The sequence below is a fragment of the Semicossyphus pulcher genome, unplaced genomic scaffold (assembly GCF_022749685.1).
Source record: "Semicossyphus pulcher isolate SPU_LCO1_2020_fin unplaced genomic scaffold, fSemPul1.0.p SCAF_19, whole genome shotgun sequence".
Classification (NCBI taxonomy): Eukaryota; Metazoa; Chordata; class Actinopteri; order Labriformes; family Labridae; genus Semicossyphus; species Semicossyphus pulcher.
Genome location: NW_027211692.1, coordinates 2916074 through 2929881, shown reverse-complemented (window position 1 = coordinate 2929881; position 13808 = coordinate 2916074). Strand labels below are relative to the sequence as shown.

At 39.4% G+C, this 13808-nt stretch overlaps 1 protein-coding gene across 1 annotated transcript in view; it reads right to left on the bottom strand.

Annotated features, from left to right (window-relative positions):
- Positions 1 to 1354: 1354 nt before the first annotated feature.
- The window catches only part of gdpd4a (glycerophosphodiester phosphodiesterase domain containing 4a), a 29822-nt gene continuing 17368 nt past the window's right edge, over positions 1355 to 13808 (bottom strand). The window contains exons 11-17 of the mRNA XM_069668969.1: positions 13278 to 13428; positions 12968 to 13186; positions 11924 to 12081; positions 9033 to 9180; positions 7906 to 7988; positions 6586 to 6665; positions 1355 to 4711 (exon numbers count right to left, since the gene is read on the bottom strand). Of these exons, the coding sequence (XP_069525070.1) occupies positions 4605 to 4711; positions 6586 to 6665; positions 7906 to 7988; positions 9033 to 9180; positions 11924 to 12081; positions 12968 to 13186; positions 13278 to 13428 (946 nt within the window). The 3' untranslated portion in view covers positions 1355 to 4604. The remainder of the gene's footprint in view (positions 4712 to 6585; positions 6666 to 7905; positions 7989 to 9032; positions 9181 to 11923; positions 12082 to 12967; positions 13187 to 13277; positions 13429 to 13808) is intronic.

Genomic DNA, 13808 nt, shown 5'->3' with positions numbered 1-13808 from the left:
GATTTTGTGTGTTATTTGTTAATGTCATTGTTGTGGTGAAACTGTCAGTCAGAATTTTGCCGTCTCTGTGTAAAGAAGTTTGTTCATTTGTGCGTCGACCTATAGATGTGACAGATGCTTCATCCGTTAACCTGCACTGGTTCTGTTTTGTTTTGTTTGTATGATGAACAAATACACTGCTATTTTAACAGTGCCAATCAACTCATTTGATAACTTTATATTCAGTTTGTTTTTCTTTGTGAACTAAAGCAAACTTGTGTTTTTTTTCCTGTTGATTTTAAGGTGGGGTTTAGTGTTTTTTCCATGTTGACTTCCTGTGGTGTTTTCATTGTCTGCTCTCACTTTTGTAAAAAAACATCAATTAAATTAGTTTGGACTTGACTGATGTGAATAAATCAATAACTCAAAATGACCACACTTAGACAACCTAACTTTGACACTATTTTAATTCCATATAGTAATACAAAAAGCATATTCTATTCGATTTCCAGAATTAGGCTTTTTTTTTACGAATGAATTATTTCCTGATAAAGACTTGGGAAATGCGGATATTTGGGGGATTTTAGGAGTATTCCTTGGACACAGATTCAGCAACGTAGAATATACATCTCAATTAAGGGTTTTTACTTGAGTTAACATCACACAACCTTTTGCTCTGTGTGTTGATAAACCAACTCGCCAATCAGAATAAGCACGACTGCAAAAATAATTTTCTGAATAAGGGCCAGACTTAAACCCTTGTGCATGTAGCTGTGCACGCCTGCTGACAGTGGTGTCATGTTACCATTATACTGCTGACAAACATGTTGCAGCAACAGTAACCTAGTTAATTTACATTTAACTTTGTCTATGTTTTACTATTCACAGTTATATATTAAGAGTAGAGCTGCAACAATAAGTTGAAAGAAAGAAGATAAATGCCAATTATTTTGATAATTGATTATTTCAGTCCTATTTCAAACATCTGCCGCCTTTCTTTGTCATTTATGATAATAAATGAAGAGTCTTCAGGCTCTGGGACACTTTATAGATTAAACGATTAATCGATTAAATGTGAAAATAATAGTTGTTCGCAGCTGAGTTAGTAGTCTGGTTATCCTGACATATCATCACCTGACTTAACTGGTAACACGTAACTTTTTTAGGCTTTGCAAATCATTGTTTGCTTGGGTCAATAGCGGTTTCACTAAGTAATGAGACTTATTTAATCTGAAACATTTAGAAAAAAAACAAAATAAATTCACGTTTTGTAGAAAGATCACAAAAACAGAAAGTTTGGGGTTTTTTTCAAGTAGAAAGCACGGTAAGCTTTCAGAATGTCTGTCAACTTCAGTCGTAGAAAACCATCACAGACTGTTTTTCTAATGTTTTAATACCAGATGACAGTAGCATGTACAGTCAGAAAAATTACAGTAAAAAATGAACAAAAAATTGTGAATGCTTCTACAAAATAACAAAAAATAAAAACAGCAGTTCAGTAAAGCACAAGATGTAAAATGCTACAAAGATTTAACTACTTGGAATAATGGCGTCTGGACTATTGAACCATATTATAACATTTTTCCATTAAATCATATGTGTTTTTTCTCAGCAACAAGTACTGCACTTCCCATAGTCCAATAGAGATCCAATTCTTTGTCTCTTACAGTGGGCATCTCCTCTCTATTGTGTATCCATTGTCAGGATCATAAAAAGCTTATAGCTCATAACTCCATCTAATAATTCTATTTCACAGGCAATGACCTCAAACCTACATTGTAAAAAAATAATTTACGTCTCCAGCACACTCCTGCAGGCGTCATGACAGCAAAGCAGGTGTTTTGTATTAATGACGACTGTGTCAGAAAATGGCAACGCCTTGCTCTTACGTTTTGCTAAAAAAACAACAAAATCTTCTCATGCAGCAAGAAATGTTGTTTACCAGTCTGGCATAATGGTGCATGAAGGCTTATATAAGCCTGATGTTTTTCTCTTTTAAATCTTCTGACTGGTTTGACTGCAGGCTGCATAATTTGCCTTGCAGTAATTTAGGTTTGCTTGCATTATCTTTATAGCGTGCAGAGCAGCATGCAAGGGACGCCTGCATGTGAAAACAACATTATACAGCCATAGCTTCACTGGATGTCTTTGGATATAACCAAAATACATCTTGTATGATATGTGTTAAGCCTTATCTGTAATTCGTGTGGAATTAGACAACTTGAAGGGGATTATGCTGCAGTAGTTTAATTCTTAAATTTGAATTCTGGAAAAAAATAAGGCAGCAAAGATTCACAGCATCTCATTTACAATCAAAATGCCAAAAATCTCCTATCAAACCTTCAGCATGTTTTCTTTTACCTTTTGAGTGCTGCCATTTTACCGGACAGTTTTTTATGAAATACACAAGTCTCTTTGGATGTTAAAAATTCTCCATTTCAGTCTACAAGAGCCGAGTCGATGATAAGTCAGATTTTGGGTAGTGCTTCAATTTAAGAAATAATCTATAAAAGAAAACTTTGATAAATAAAAAAACATGCAAGGCTTTAAAAGCAACACAGCACTGCATTGTCACCAGAATCACTCACTTAAAATGAACGATCCTAACGGTGGGAAACATCATATTCAATAGAATACATATGGCTGTGCAGTGATTGATAACTGTAGCTAAAATGCTAAGCCTACCCAACAGATGAGCTACTCTATTCTCAACAGGCACAAAGATACAGTTGAAGTGCCAACCACTTTTTCATATTACAATACAGTACATTAAGTTTTCTTGTTGCGGCTGCATGTTGTTCTGCACTGAATTGACTTAACTAGTTCTAGATCGTATAAGCGCTATTTCATTTATTTTTAATTTATAATAAATAGACACAAAAAAATAAACATATCTTCATAAATGTTTCAGCCCCACTCAGTCAGTCTGTACGAGTCCAATGAGACTCAAGGGCAAAGGGCCACAAAGGAGATTCTTCAGAAAGTATCGTTACATTTTTAAAATAAATTTCTGTACATTTTGTGTTTCTTATTCTAAACATAATAAAGCCTTTTTAATGGCACTTACTGCAACATGTCCCGTTTCATCTCCGTCACTGTGCACCAAACTGGGAAACTTCCTCAGAAAATCAAGGCCCCTAATCACATGGATTTCACACCTAAAAAGTCGAGACAGGACACTCTGGATTTCAGATCTTGAAGCAGTTTAAGTTAGGTCACATAGCACAAATGGACTGTATAGTCAAACTTCCAGAAAGTACTGTGTGCGCATAATTAAGGAAAAGCAGATGCTGTATTCACCGCCTTATAAAAAGAGCACGAGGTCTAGTTTCTCAAAAGCATCTTCCTGTATTTAGAGCAGCTATTTCTACATTTGGCACAAATCTTTCACCAAACTGAAAGGACTTCCAGCCAAAACATCCCCTACATGCTTTTGAGAAACACGGCCCAGCTTATAGTACATTCACTTTAGTACAAAACATAAATAACCAACAATACCCCCTCTCAATCCTCAGTTTTACATTCATTCTGTCAGTCCAACAGCTCACAGACACAGATTAAAATATAAGACATGGTTTAAGGTTTGGTTTGATGCTCCTGATATATGTACAGCCTGAAAATGAAAAGCTTCCACAGAGTCCATTTTATCATAGTCCACATGTCTCTGGCTCCAAGTTCACCTCCGCTCTGCTGCTCTGCATTTGACTCATTTGGTTTTAATCAACAGGAAACACGAGACAGAAAGATTGAAAGCGACTCATAAACTTCTACAGCAGTATATATTCATCGTTTTCTGCTTTTTTTGGTGAGGTTTAGTTTCACTAACATTTCAGCTGGTGAAGTTTGAATGACACGAGATGAAAATGTTTTCAAGCATGTCAACCTGTGGTCAGGTGTTTAACTGTCCCCGCTGCCCAAGTTTTTTAATGGCATCTATTAGATTACAGATGGAAATGAAGACTGGTGCTGCTGTCCACAGAGTCTTGTCAGAGTAGTGAATATTTCTTTGCTCCGTCCCTGTTGGCAGATCAGTGGATCAAGTTTGTCTCAGCAGTTCAGTTCCTGCAGGCAGTCGGCCCACAGACTGAGAGAGGATGAGAGAGGGAGTTGGGAAAGAAGAGTTAGCTGTCCCTAACTTTACCTGAACAACTTCTTTAGTTCTGTGCAGGTCACTCTCCCAAAGTCAGCTCCTTTTTCTTATTTGAAGACTCAAATTTTTTGTGCGTTACTTAAAACACAATTTTTCATTCTGCTTCTTACTTTGAGTGAAGCAGCCCTACATGAATATAACTTTCTGCCAAAGATAGAACAATTTTGTTTATTTCACATAAGGTAAGTTCTGCAATTCTGGGTTTCTATTAACCTTTTTTATGTTGTAGTTTTGTAGTTTTTCAGTTTAAACTCAATAAATATTTAATAAGAATGTTTTTAATCAAATTGCATTGTGGCTTATTTCGTTAAGAATATTTAAAGTTATTGGAAAATACTTGAGATTTAAAACCACATCTTCAGGTGCTTTAACCCTCTCTCTCCCTCTCCCTGAAAAAACTTAATCTTTCATTATCTGTACCTTTCTGTCACTCTGTCTCTCTCTTTTTCCCTCTGTCACTCTGTCTCTCTCCAATTCATTCCTCTGTGATTGTGGGCAGGTGTGGGGTGCTTGGTGAACTGGGTGCGCTCCGTAGGTCAGGCCGGACTTGGACACTGGAAATGGACCACACGTCACTCAGCTCTGCAAAGGTCAAACAGTTTAGAGTTAATTCCGTCACATCTAAAGGACAATGTGGCTGGTACAGAGGACATTCTCAAGGAGAAAGGGCTTGAGGCAAGGGTGCATAAAAAAATAAGAGTGGGTGGGAGGGAAATTGGTTCAGTACATCCAGGCAGGTAGGCAAGCACAGGTAATGTTAGCACTAAAAGGAAAGACTCATATAACCAGTGTTAAACTGCCATGCATCGTTCAAACCGCTGAATTTGGTTATTGATACAAGAACACTGACAATGTAGAAAGAAATTATTAATCGAACGCTATCTGCACAAAAAAAGACATTGACATGTTTCGTTGTTTACATGTAGTTTTGTTGTGTTAACAAGCAAATACTTTTTACAGCCAGTGGGGTCTTTCATTTCTGGTGTAACTGGTCTAACGATTTTTGGCTATTGCTTTACTCAGTCGCATAGCTTTTGAAGAACATAAGCCGATATACAAGGCTCCCCTTGAGTGCCTGAAGGTAACTGTATTGTCTGTTTAACTCATTAAATTTTAATATAAAAAAACAATCATTTCTAAATCTGTCAACTTGTAATGTCACCAGCTCTACCACTAGGCGTCACTATACACATTCTCATGTTTATGCCATCAATGAATTAAGGTGAGCTGTAGCTGTAATGCTGTTAGCTGATTTTTAACACTGATTTCTGCTTTACATCAATGTTTTGGTACATACATGGGAGTGGGCCACATATGCATTGTAATGCATATGTAGAGGAAGACAAAATAGATTTTAATGTCCTAAATACACAAATTTCCGCACCTCTTGAAGCTCTTTAAGCACTCAGATAAGATGTTTATATGTCAAGTACACCTGATAAAGTGTTGAGCTAAATACATTTCAACGGCAGGTTTCAGCTGTTTGTGGATAATTTGAATTTTTACTTGTTCATCTCCAGACTTACGCTTTTATTCCTACTAATGAAATAATCCACAGTGACTTTAGGGCGTGTTTTATGCAACAGTACATGACTCCCTAAATGTTTGTACGATTTCAGTATTTGTTTTTCATGGTTTGCCAACTGAAGTAATTATAAATCACACAGATATCTTTCTATGTGCTTCATCGAGGGTTGTGCAGGTTTTCTACAGGAAACCATGGAAGGGTGTACAAACAGGGCTGAGGGTTCCTACAAGGTTTCTGAAGGGCGGACATGCAGGGTGTCATGGGTCCAAGACAGAGGGGAGATAGACGAAGCCTCCGGCATGGGGTTCAGATTGGAGGGGGCTCCAGCAAACACAGATCACCTCTGCAGAGTCTGACAAACACAGACAGACAAATGGACATGCAGACATGCAGACATGCCGACACAGACAGCAGGACATCACTGCGTGTAAAAACGATAATCATAAACTAATGCCACTGGTGGTGGTTCAGGAGCAGCTTGAGCAAAGCCAAATTTAAATTTACATAATTTAGGAAATATGATTGTTAGCTTTGAGCAATATAAAAGACATATCTGTGTGATCGGTATTCTGTTCTGAACTATAAAATATATCTATGTATATCTATATATCAAAGCACATTTGTTAAGATTCACCTTTTTTTATCTGGTAATTTTTCTGTTGTTGTGGAAAGTTAACAAAAATCTTAAAAAGGTCATTTTTGTGACAAAAACAAAGGCAAAGTGTGTTGACATTATGGGAGGATTTCTAATTAGTGACAAAAGCTTTAACTTTTGTCTTTCAATGAGAAGAGAAGAGAAAGAGCCCAGCTCACAGTAAACACAGCGATATATGCCAGGGTAGAGAGCAGGTGTTTGATTCACTCACAATAAAACGATGTAGAAACAGAAATATCAACAAAGCAAGAAGAGAAAAAAATGTTCTCATACCCGTCCTGAACTTGCTGTACGGTCCGTTCTCGTGAGTCTGACGGCTGCCGGACCAGAAGGGCAGGCCTCTCTCTCTCCACCTGTCACACATACACACACACACAAAGAAGAGAGAGAAAGAGAGAGAGAGAGAGATCAGAACAGCAGAGAGAACCAGGTGTGTTTTTGTGATTCTGTTTACCATATGTGCTTTGAGACTGCTCCATGTAACGCTGTAACTGCTTTGATGTGTAAACTGAACATGCATGAGGACGTGTGTGATGTGTGTGAGTATGGGTCTATGTATTTTTGTGTCAGAGGGTCCAGGTCAGTGTTGACTAAAGTCCTGGTATAAAAAGGATAACAGAGGAACTGATGATAAAAGTGATGATGTGAAAACAACAACTAATGTAAAAAATAAAACCACAGAGGAGGCCATGTGAGCAAAATCTACAGCCCTTTGAGGCTAAGAGACACTCACTTTTCATATCCACGGTCTAATGTGCAGGTTATGTTCAACAACTGGTAATATGGCAGCCCATACAATACAATGGTAAGCTGGAGTTTATAAGAGAATATAACATAATTGTACATAGTTAATCAATTCTAGAGGCAAATATCATCTGCTTAGCTGTGTTACTCTGCTACATGTGCAACATTTGCTGCAGAGAGTGCTGAGTGTTTTTTAAACTATGGCTTCAGAGTGAGTTCTGCTGGGGATATATATATATTTTTTTTTTTACAACATTTACAACATCTAGATTATCCCACACATTGTTCTCTGTATTATATAAGTTTGACACATATCAGAAAGCATGTATGCTAAAAGTGATATATCTGTAATAGGCCTATACTGCTCCATAATTTCAGCAAACAAATATGTCAGTTGGGCTCTCTTGTTTATAGTTGTTCAAACTGGCCAAAATAACTGTTGGGGTTAAAAGTCAGCCATCACAGAGAGGTGTGGAAGAATAATCATTTACAAAAAGGAGAAAACAGCACACACATTCAGACATACTCTCCTGGAAGGCTTTCATAGCGTTGCACTTGCATGAAAGTCACACAATACGTTTTCCTCACCATCTAACACTTTCTCCATCATCGCATTGATCAAAAACACATTCATCTTCACTCTCCTCACATCAGATGGCCACAGTGAAATCTCAGATTACATTTTTAAAACCCAATTAGCAGCCAGGATGACTCAGCCGTTCACAGGTTCTCCACCCTAACACCAGACGTTACAATTACAAGGGGAAGATAATTATGAGAGCACTGTGTGTGTGTGTGTGTGTGTGTTTGTGTGTGTGTGTGTGTGTGTGTGTGTGTGTGTCAACGCACCAGTGGAATATGAAAACTGCAATAATGAGGAAGGCAGACACAGCGTCAGTCAGAATCCACATTAAGGTATATTCCTCTGGAGTCTGGAGAGAGACAGAGAGAGAAAATGGTTCATTACATTTGCTGAAATAAAAACTCCTCTGATTGTTGGGACTGAGCCAGAGTGTGAACATGAATATTGTTATTTAATTCAATCGCCACAAAGTATTTGGCTTTGACTTGAGCACTCATATTAAAAATGTAATCAAACTGAGTTTACGCAGACATGTAGGCGGTGAAAGAGAAGGTTTATGTAACAAAAAGGTCACAGGCTCACTCTTCAAACACCCACAATACCTGCTGAAGCGATTTTCAGACTGATAGAGCCGCCTACCTGCCCACTCAGTGAGAGGCACAGTGCAGAAGAGCACTAAAATATAAAGGTACAACTGTAATCACAAAATGTACTCAGACATCCTAAAATTAACTCCTAATAGGGTTGTCGTTATCCAGCAATTGCCATTTTTTTACTGGTAAAATCTGTTGAAGTCTGACATATTAAAATCCCCAGGTAATAATGTCCGCTGAAAATAATATATGTTCAATGAAAAAAATGTTACTGATTCATTATAACTCCGTCCCCTCACTCAGTGCTTCAGGAATATGCTAAACCAGCCACCCGAACCATTATTGGTCCTTTTGGCAAAGGAATTGCCGACGAGGACGCGTCAGCAGCACCAGCCACAGTCCCTCTAATCGATGCCACAAGCGCACGAGATGCCAGCGCTGTGATGATAGCACTCCACAGCTATTGCAGGGACACAATTCTACACCATTGATATAGCCTGCCTATCAATTGTTTTTAAGCTAAATAAATGCAGATAATATTTGATCATAATTTCACTCATTTTTCCATAACATTGAAAGCTTCTAGGACACGTGGAACTTTTTTTATACAGAAACCCTGACTCCTAAGTGTGACGAAAATCCTTTAAATAAGATTCATGCCTTTTGGTCCAAGGCTGGCAGCAAGTACAACAGAAACATATCCTCAAATCGAGTGGGACATCAGCTTTTATGACATTCAGTTACTTGCCAATTGTGGTCAAAGTATTTGATAAGAGAGTTGAAGAGATAAATCTGCTCACCATGAGGAATAGCGGCTGTTTGATGTTAGACAGGATGTGGATGGAGTTGGTGGTTACAGATTGAGCTCCTGCACACCAGGCCAGAGTGTAGAGCCACGGCTGGCTGATCACATACAGGTTGGTACTGATGTTCACTGACCGGTACTTACTGGAGAGAGAGGAGGAGATGGGAAAAAATAATGTCATCATCACCCAGGACAGAACACATTACAGAATCAACTCAGAAACCTGTCCCTGACACTTGGTGACTCAAAACCTTGTTCGCTCACATAAAAAGCATACCTACTGAAGTACCTAACCGTATAAATTGAAACACAAGCTTCATTGGACACAGAAAACAAAATATATTAATTTACCAACAGGAAGTCTTTTGCCAGAAAGCTATCATATATTGTATTCTGGTTCTCTGCCGGAAACCGGTGGATTGCCCCCTCCTGGTGGGGAGTGAGTCTTTGCCTCATGCGTAGGAGTTCAAGTATCTCGGGGTCTTGTTCACGAGTGAGGGTAAAATGGAACGTGAGATTGACAGGTGGATCGGTGCAGCATCAGCAGTAATGCAGGCGTTGTACCCGACCGTGGTGGTGAAGAGGGAGCTGAGCATGAAGCCAAAGCTTTCTGTTTACCAGTCGATCTACGTTCCAACCCTCACCTATGGTCTCAAGCTTTGGGTAGTGACCGAAAGAATGAGATCGCGGATGCAAGCGGCCAAAATGAGTTCGGAGGGTGTCTGGTCTCAGCCTTAGAGAGAGGGTCAGGAGCTCGGAGATCCGGGGGGATGCTCGGAGTAGAGCCGCTTCTCCTTCGCGTCGAAAGGAGCCAGTTGAGGTGGTTAGGGCATCTGGTTAGGATGCCTCCTGGGCGCCTCCCTTTGGAGGTTTTCCGGGCACGTCCAACTGGGAGGAGACCCCGGGGCAGACCCGGAGCTCGCTGGAGGGATTATATATCCCGGCTGGCCTGGGAACGCCTCGGGAGGAACTGGAAAATGTTGCTGGGGAGAGGGACGCCTGGGTCACCTTACCGAGTAGGCTGCCACCGCGACCCGGCCCGGATAAGCGGAAGATAATGGATGGATGGATGGATGGATGGATTGTAATCTTTAAGGTATTTGTTTTTTTATTTGTTTCCCTCTGAACTGGAATATGTCATTTACGACCAGCAATAATGTAACATCAATATTCAAGCCAGTAAAGCTTATCTTATTTGATTAGACTTGTGAGAAAGAGGGAACTTGAAGGATGAATATTTTGGAAGAGAGGGGTAGAAGGTGCAAGAAAGACAGGAAAGATGAAGTATGTGGTTGCAAGAAGGAGAAAAAAAAGGGCAGTCACTGAGAGGAGGAAAAGACAGGAAGAGACGGAGGGTTGGATTAGATAAGGATCGAGAGAGGGGAGGAGGAAGAGTAGTTTGATTTCTCACAGTGCGCGCACGCACGCACGCACGCACGCACGCACGCACGCACTGTATCCCTGCCTGTTTGTTGAGATGAAAGCATCCTTTGAAAGTCTAATGATCATCTGCTGAGGTCAGACCTGAGAGGAAATTATTCTTTGGCAAGTTACACAACCTAGAGTTGTATTATCCGAAGGAGTTGTATAATCGGGTTATTATTTTGACCTCTCACTGAGGGCCAGGTCAAAACAGCCTGTTCACATTGTGTACTTTCATCTTGTTCAACTTTTAAGCCATGACGACCAGCTTCATGCTTTTTCACAAGTAGATAACACAGACATTTTTAAGGTTGAAGCAGTGTGCAACAGAAACAAGCAAACTCTGTTTTGGAATAAAATCAATAAACCAGGTCAATTTGATTTTAATGAGGGATGCAATGATCCAATATTAGTGTGTAACATTTTGCGAAAAACTTCAGTAAAACATCAGTGACAGACATCATTGTCATCGTTAAATCACTGTGCAGTCGCACTATGAAAATATTACTATTTAAAGTATGACCACATCCCTTCAACATAATGCTCTAGTTATATAATACACACATGCCTCGTGCTTACAAAGTCTATCGCACATAACTCTGGAATGACTCACAAATGAATGTTAGCTCACAATGTAACATTATGATTCATCCAACCATGCATCTCCAGCTGATGACAAACAAAATACCGTCAAAGCTGATATTTTACAGTTTTGATGATGTTACAGTAAAGATGAATCAACAACAACAAGGGGAAACTATTTCAGACAAGTGTGTGCGTTGTGTTTAAAACTGTCAGTGTGAGTCACTCAACCATCTTTGTAGCCCTTCTCTATCCAGATTGTTCTCCCACAGCTTCGCCCACTCGTTCCTCTTGTACTACTTATCAGCCTCTCTTACCCTCCTCGCTGTTTAACCACCTCCTCTCATTTAGACAATGGTCTTTACATCCTCCACTGCTTCTTCTCATTTCTTTCTAGTCCAGTGCTCCTTTCCTTTCTCCTGTCTCTCCTTCTTTCTCCTCACTCCTGTCATGAACTTTTCACCTATTTGCCCTTTGAATCCCTCTCTCAGCCTCCTTCTTCCTCCTCTCATTTCCCTTTGGCTGTTCTACAAGCAATGAGATGGAGTCACTGAGGATGTGGTGGCCATCTGTATCTAGAGTTACATAACTACACACATGAACACACACACACACACACACGCACACACACACACAGAGTGACTGCTGTTCATGAAAGATGATTTTGAATCCTGAACACTGTGCTGAAGTTACCAAAGCCATATCTTTTGACAATTTTAAGCTAAAGATTTGTGATAATACAATTTTGATTTTAACCAATATTTGATGAGCCCCCACAAGAGTTACATGGGTTACATGTTTTACCACTAGTTGTCTAAAATGTTATTTAATTTTTCAATGAATAAACAAAATCCAAAATGTATTGTGCTTGTGTGTGTATACCTGATCTTTTGTTGTGACATGGTGCTGTAGTGCAGGTTCAGTCTGGTGATGTGGTCATCTGTCAGTTCCTGAATTGACGCCTTTTCTCCAGAGGTCTGCTGCAGCTCTGGGTCCACAGCCCGGACCAGCTCCCGGTCCTCAGAGGGCAGCCACAGTACCTACGCACACACATTTATCTTTTGTCATAGGACAGCCTACATTTCAGTCATATTGGTGAGTGAAATCAGAATCAGAATTTGGGTTTATTACCAAGTTTGCACATACAAGGAATTTGGTGATTTTGGTGCAGAACAATTCACACAGAACTAAAATAAAAATAAGAAAATAGAATAAGATAAAGAAAATAGGCAATAAGAATAAAAATATAAAAAGCAATACGTATAATACAGAATATGTACAACAGGTGTAATAAAAAACTGTACAGATGTGCAGGATATTGACATTTTATAAAAAAATCACATTTTCTTATATCCTAGCCAGGCTGTAGGATGCTTTCAAAGTACAAAATGTTTTGCTGGCAGCAGACAATATAAAACTTGGCTGTTGTCAGGTTTGTCTGTACTCAGCCAAAGATTCTTTGTAAAAGGAGAACCTCCACTCTGTAATATTGCTATACAATAAAAGAGGGATGTTTTTTTGTAGTTCCAACTACTCCACCAGAGAAAGGCATCTACTTTCTCACTTTCAGGAGGCTGAACCTCCCATGAAACTTCTGTTGACATATCAATGATTGAAAACAATCTAATAAACATTTAGTATGCAGATTAAGAAGCTTGCGAAAAAATAAAGTTGGAAACATTTTGTTCTTTTGTTGTGCCAGATACATTTTTATCATTGTGCATATTTTACTGCTATACTGTAAGTGCTGAAATAGACTAGGATTCTTATTGGGTCGAAAACGTAATCTTTGAATGCCTTTGTAAAACAGAATTTTCATACTAATAACATCTAAGTCATTTAAAACAAATACATTTAATAATCCAATATGTCAGCTTTCAACTTACTGTAAAGTAAAAACATTTTATATCCATCTTGTAAAGTTACCTGTGAAGAGTTGATGTGGCCCTGCACCACCTGCAGAGTGGTGTTAATGTATGAGTGACTGTAGGGATGTCCGTACGGTGGCCTGCGCAGGTCAAACAGCACCAGTCTGCTGCTACGGGCCGCTACCTCAAGGAATTGGGCCAATGAGGGAACAGACTGGTTCTGGGCCTGAAAGCAGTCTGCCTCAGACAGGGATGACACAGTACCAAACGGATCCCTCTGATGTTGGAAAAAACACTAAGAGTCATTTTGACAATTCATAAAAGAAATAAACGTCTAGAAATACAAAGAATGTGTGTGTAACTCTCACCGATAGGAACCAGTCACCAGCATTCAACTGCTGTAGCTCCGCCCAGGTGAACATAGAGGCATCTAAGTTAGTTCGGTTTGGGAAAACCTCTGCAATGTTAGTTGTTCTTCTCAGAGTTTGGTCATGCATCACGAAGGGAACACCATCATAACTACAGAGACGGGTGAAAATATTAAGAGTGACAAATTGAGGGAGCAGGAAAGAAAGTACACAGACATGAGAGATAAGTATTGACAAGGAAATATGAATGAAACTGGAGGGGGGCAGGGAGGAGGAAAAGAATCAAGGAAAGGACAGGCGAGGAAGACGATGATTAAAGCCACCAATAAGCTTTTAATTCTCTATAGCTCTCTCCTCTGTTCAAAACACCTGCAATCTAACTAAGTCTGGCTGTCATAAAGACATCCATGTCTTTCATGAACACAAACACAAGCAGTCTCAGTGAGCCTGTCATCTCTGTTAATCACACGATGTTATCAGTTATGTACATTCCCATAAACAAACACTAATAGATTGCCTCACAAAACCCTT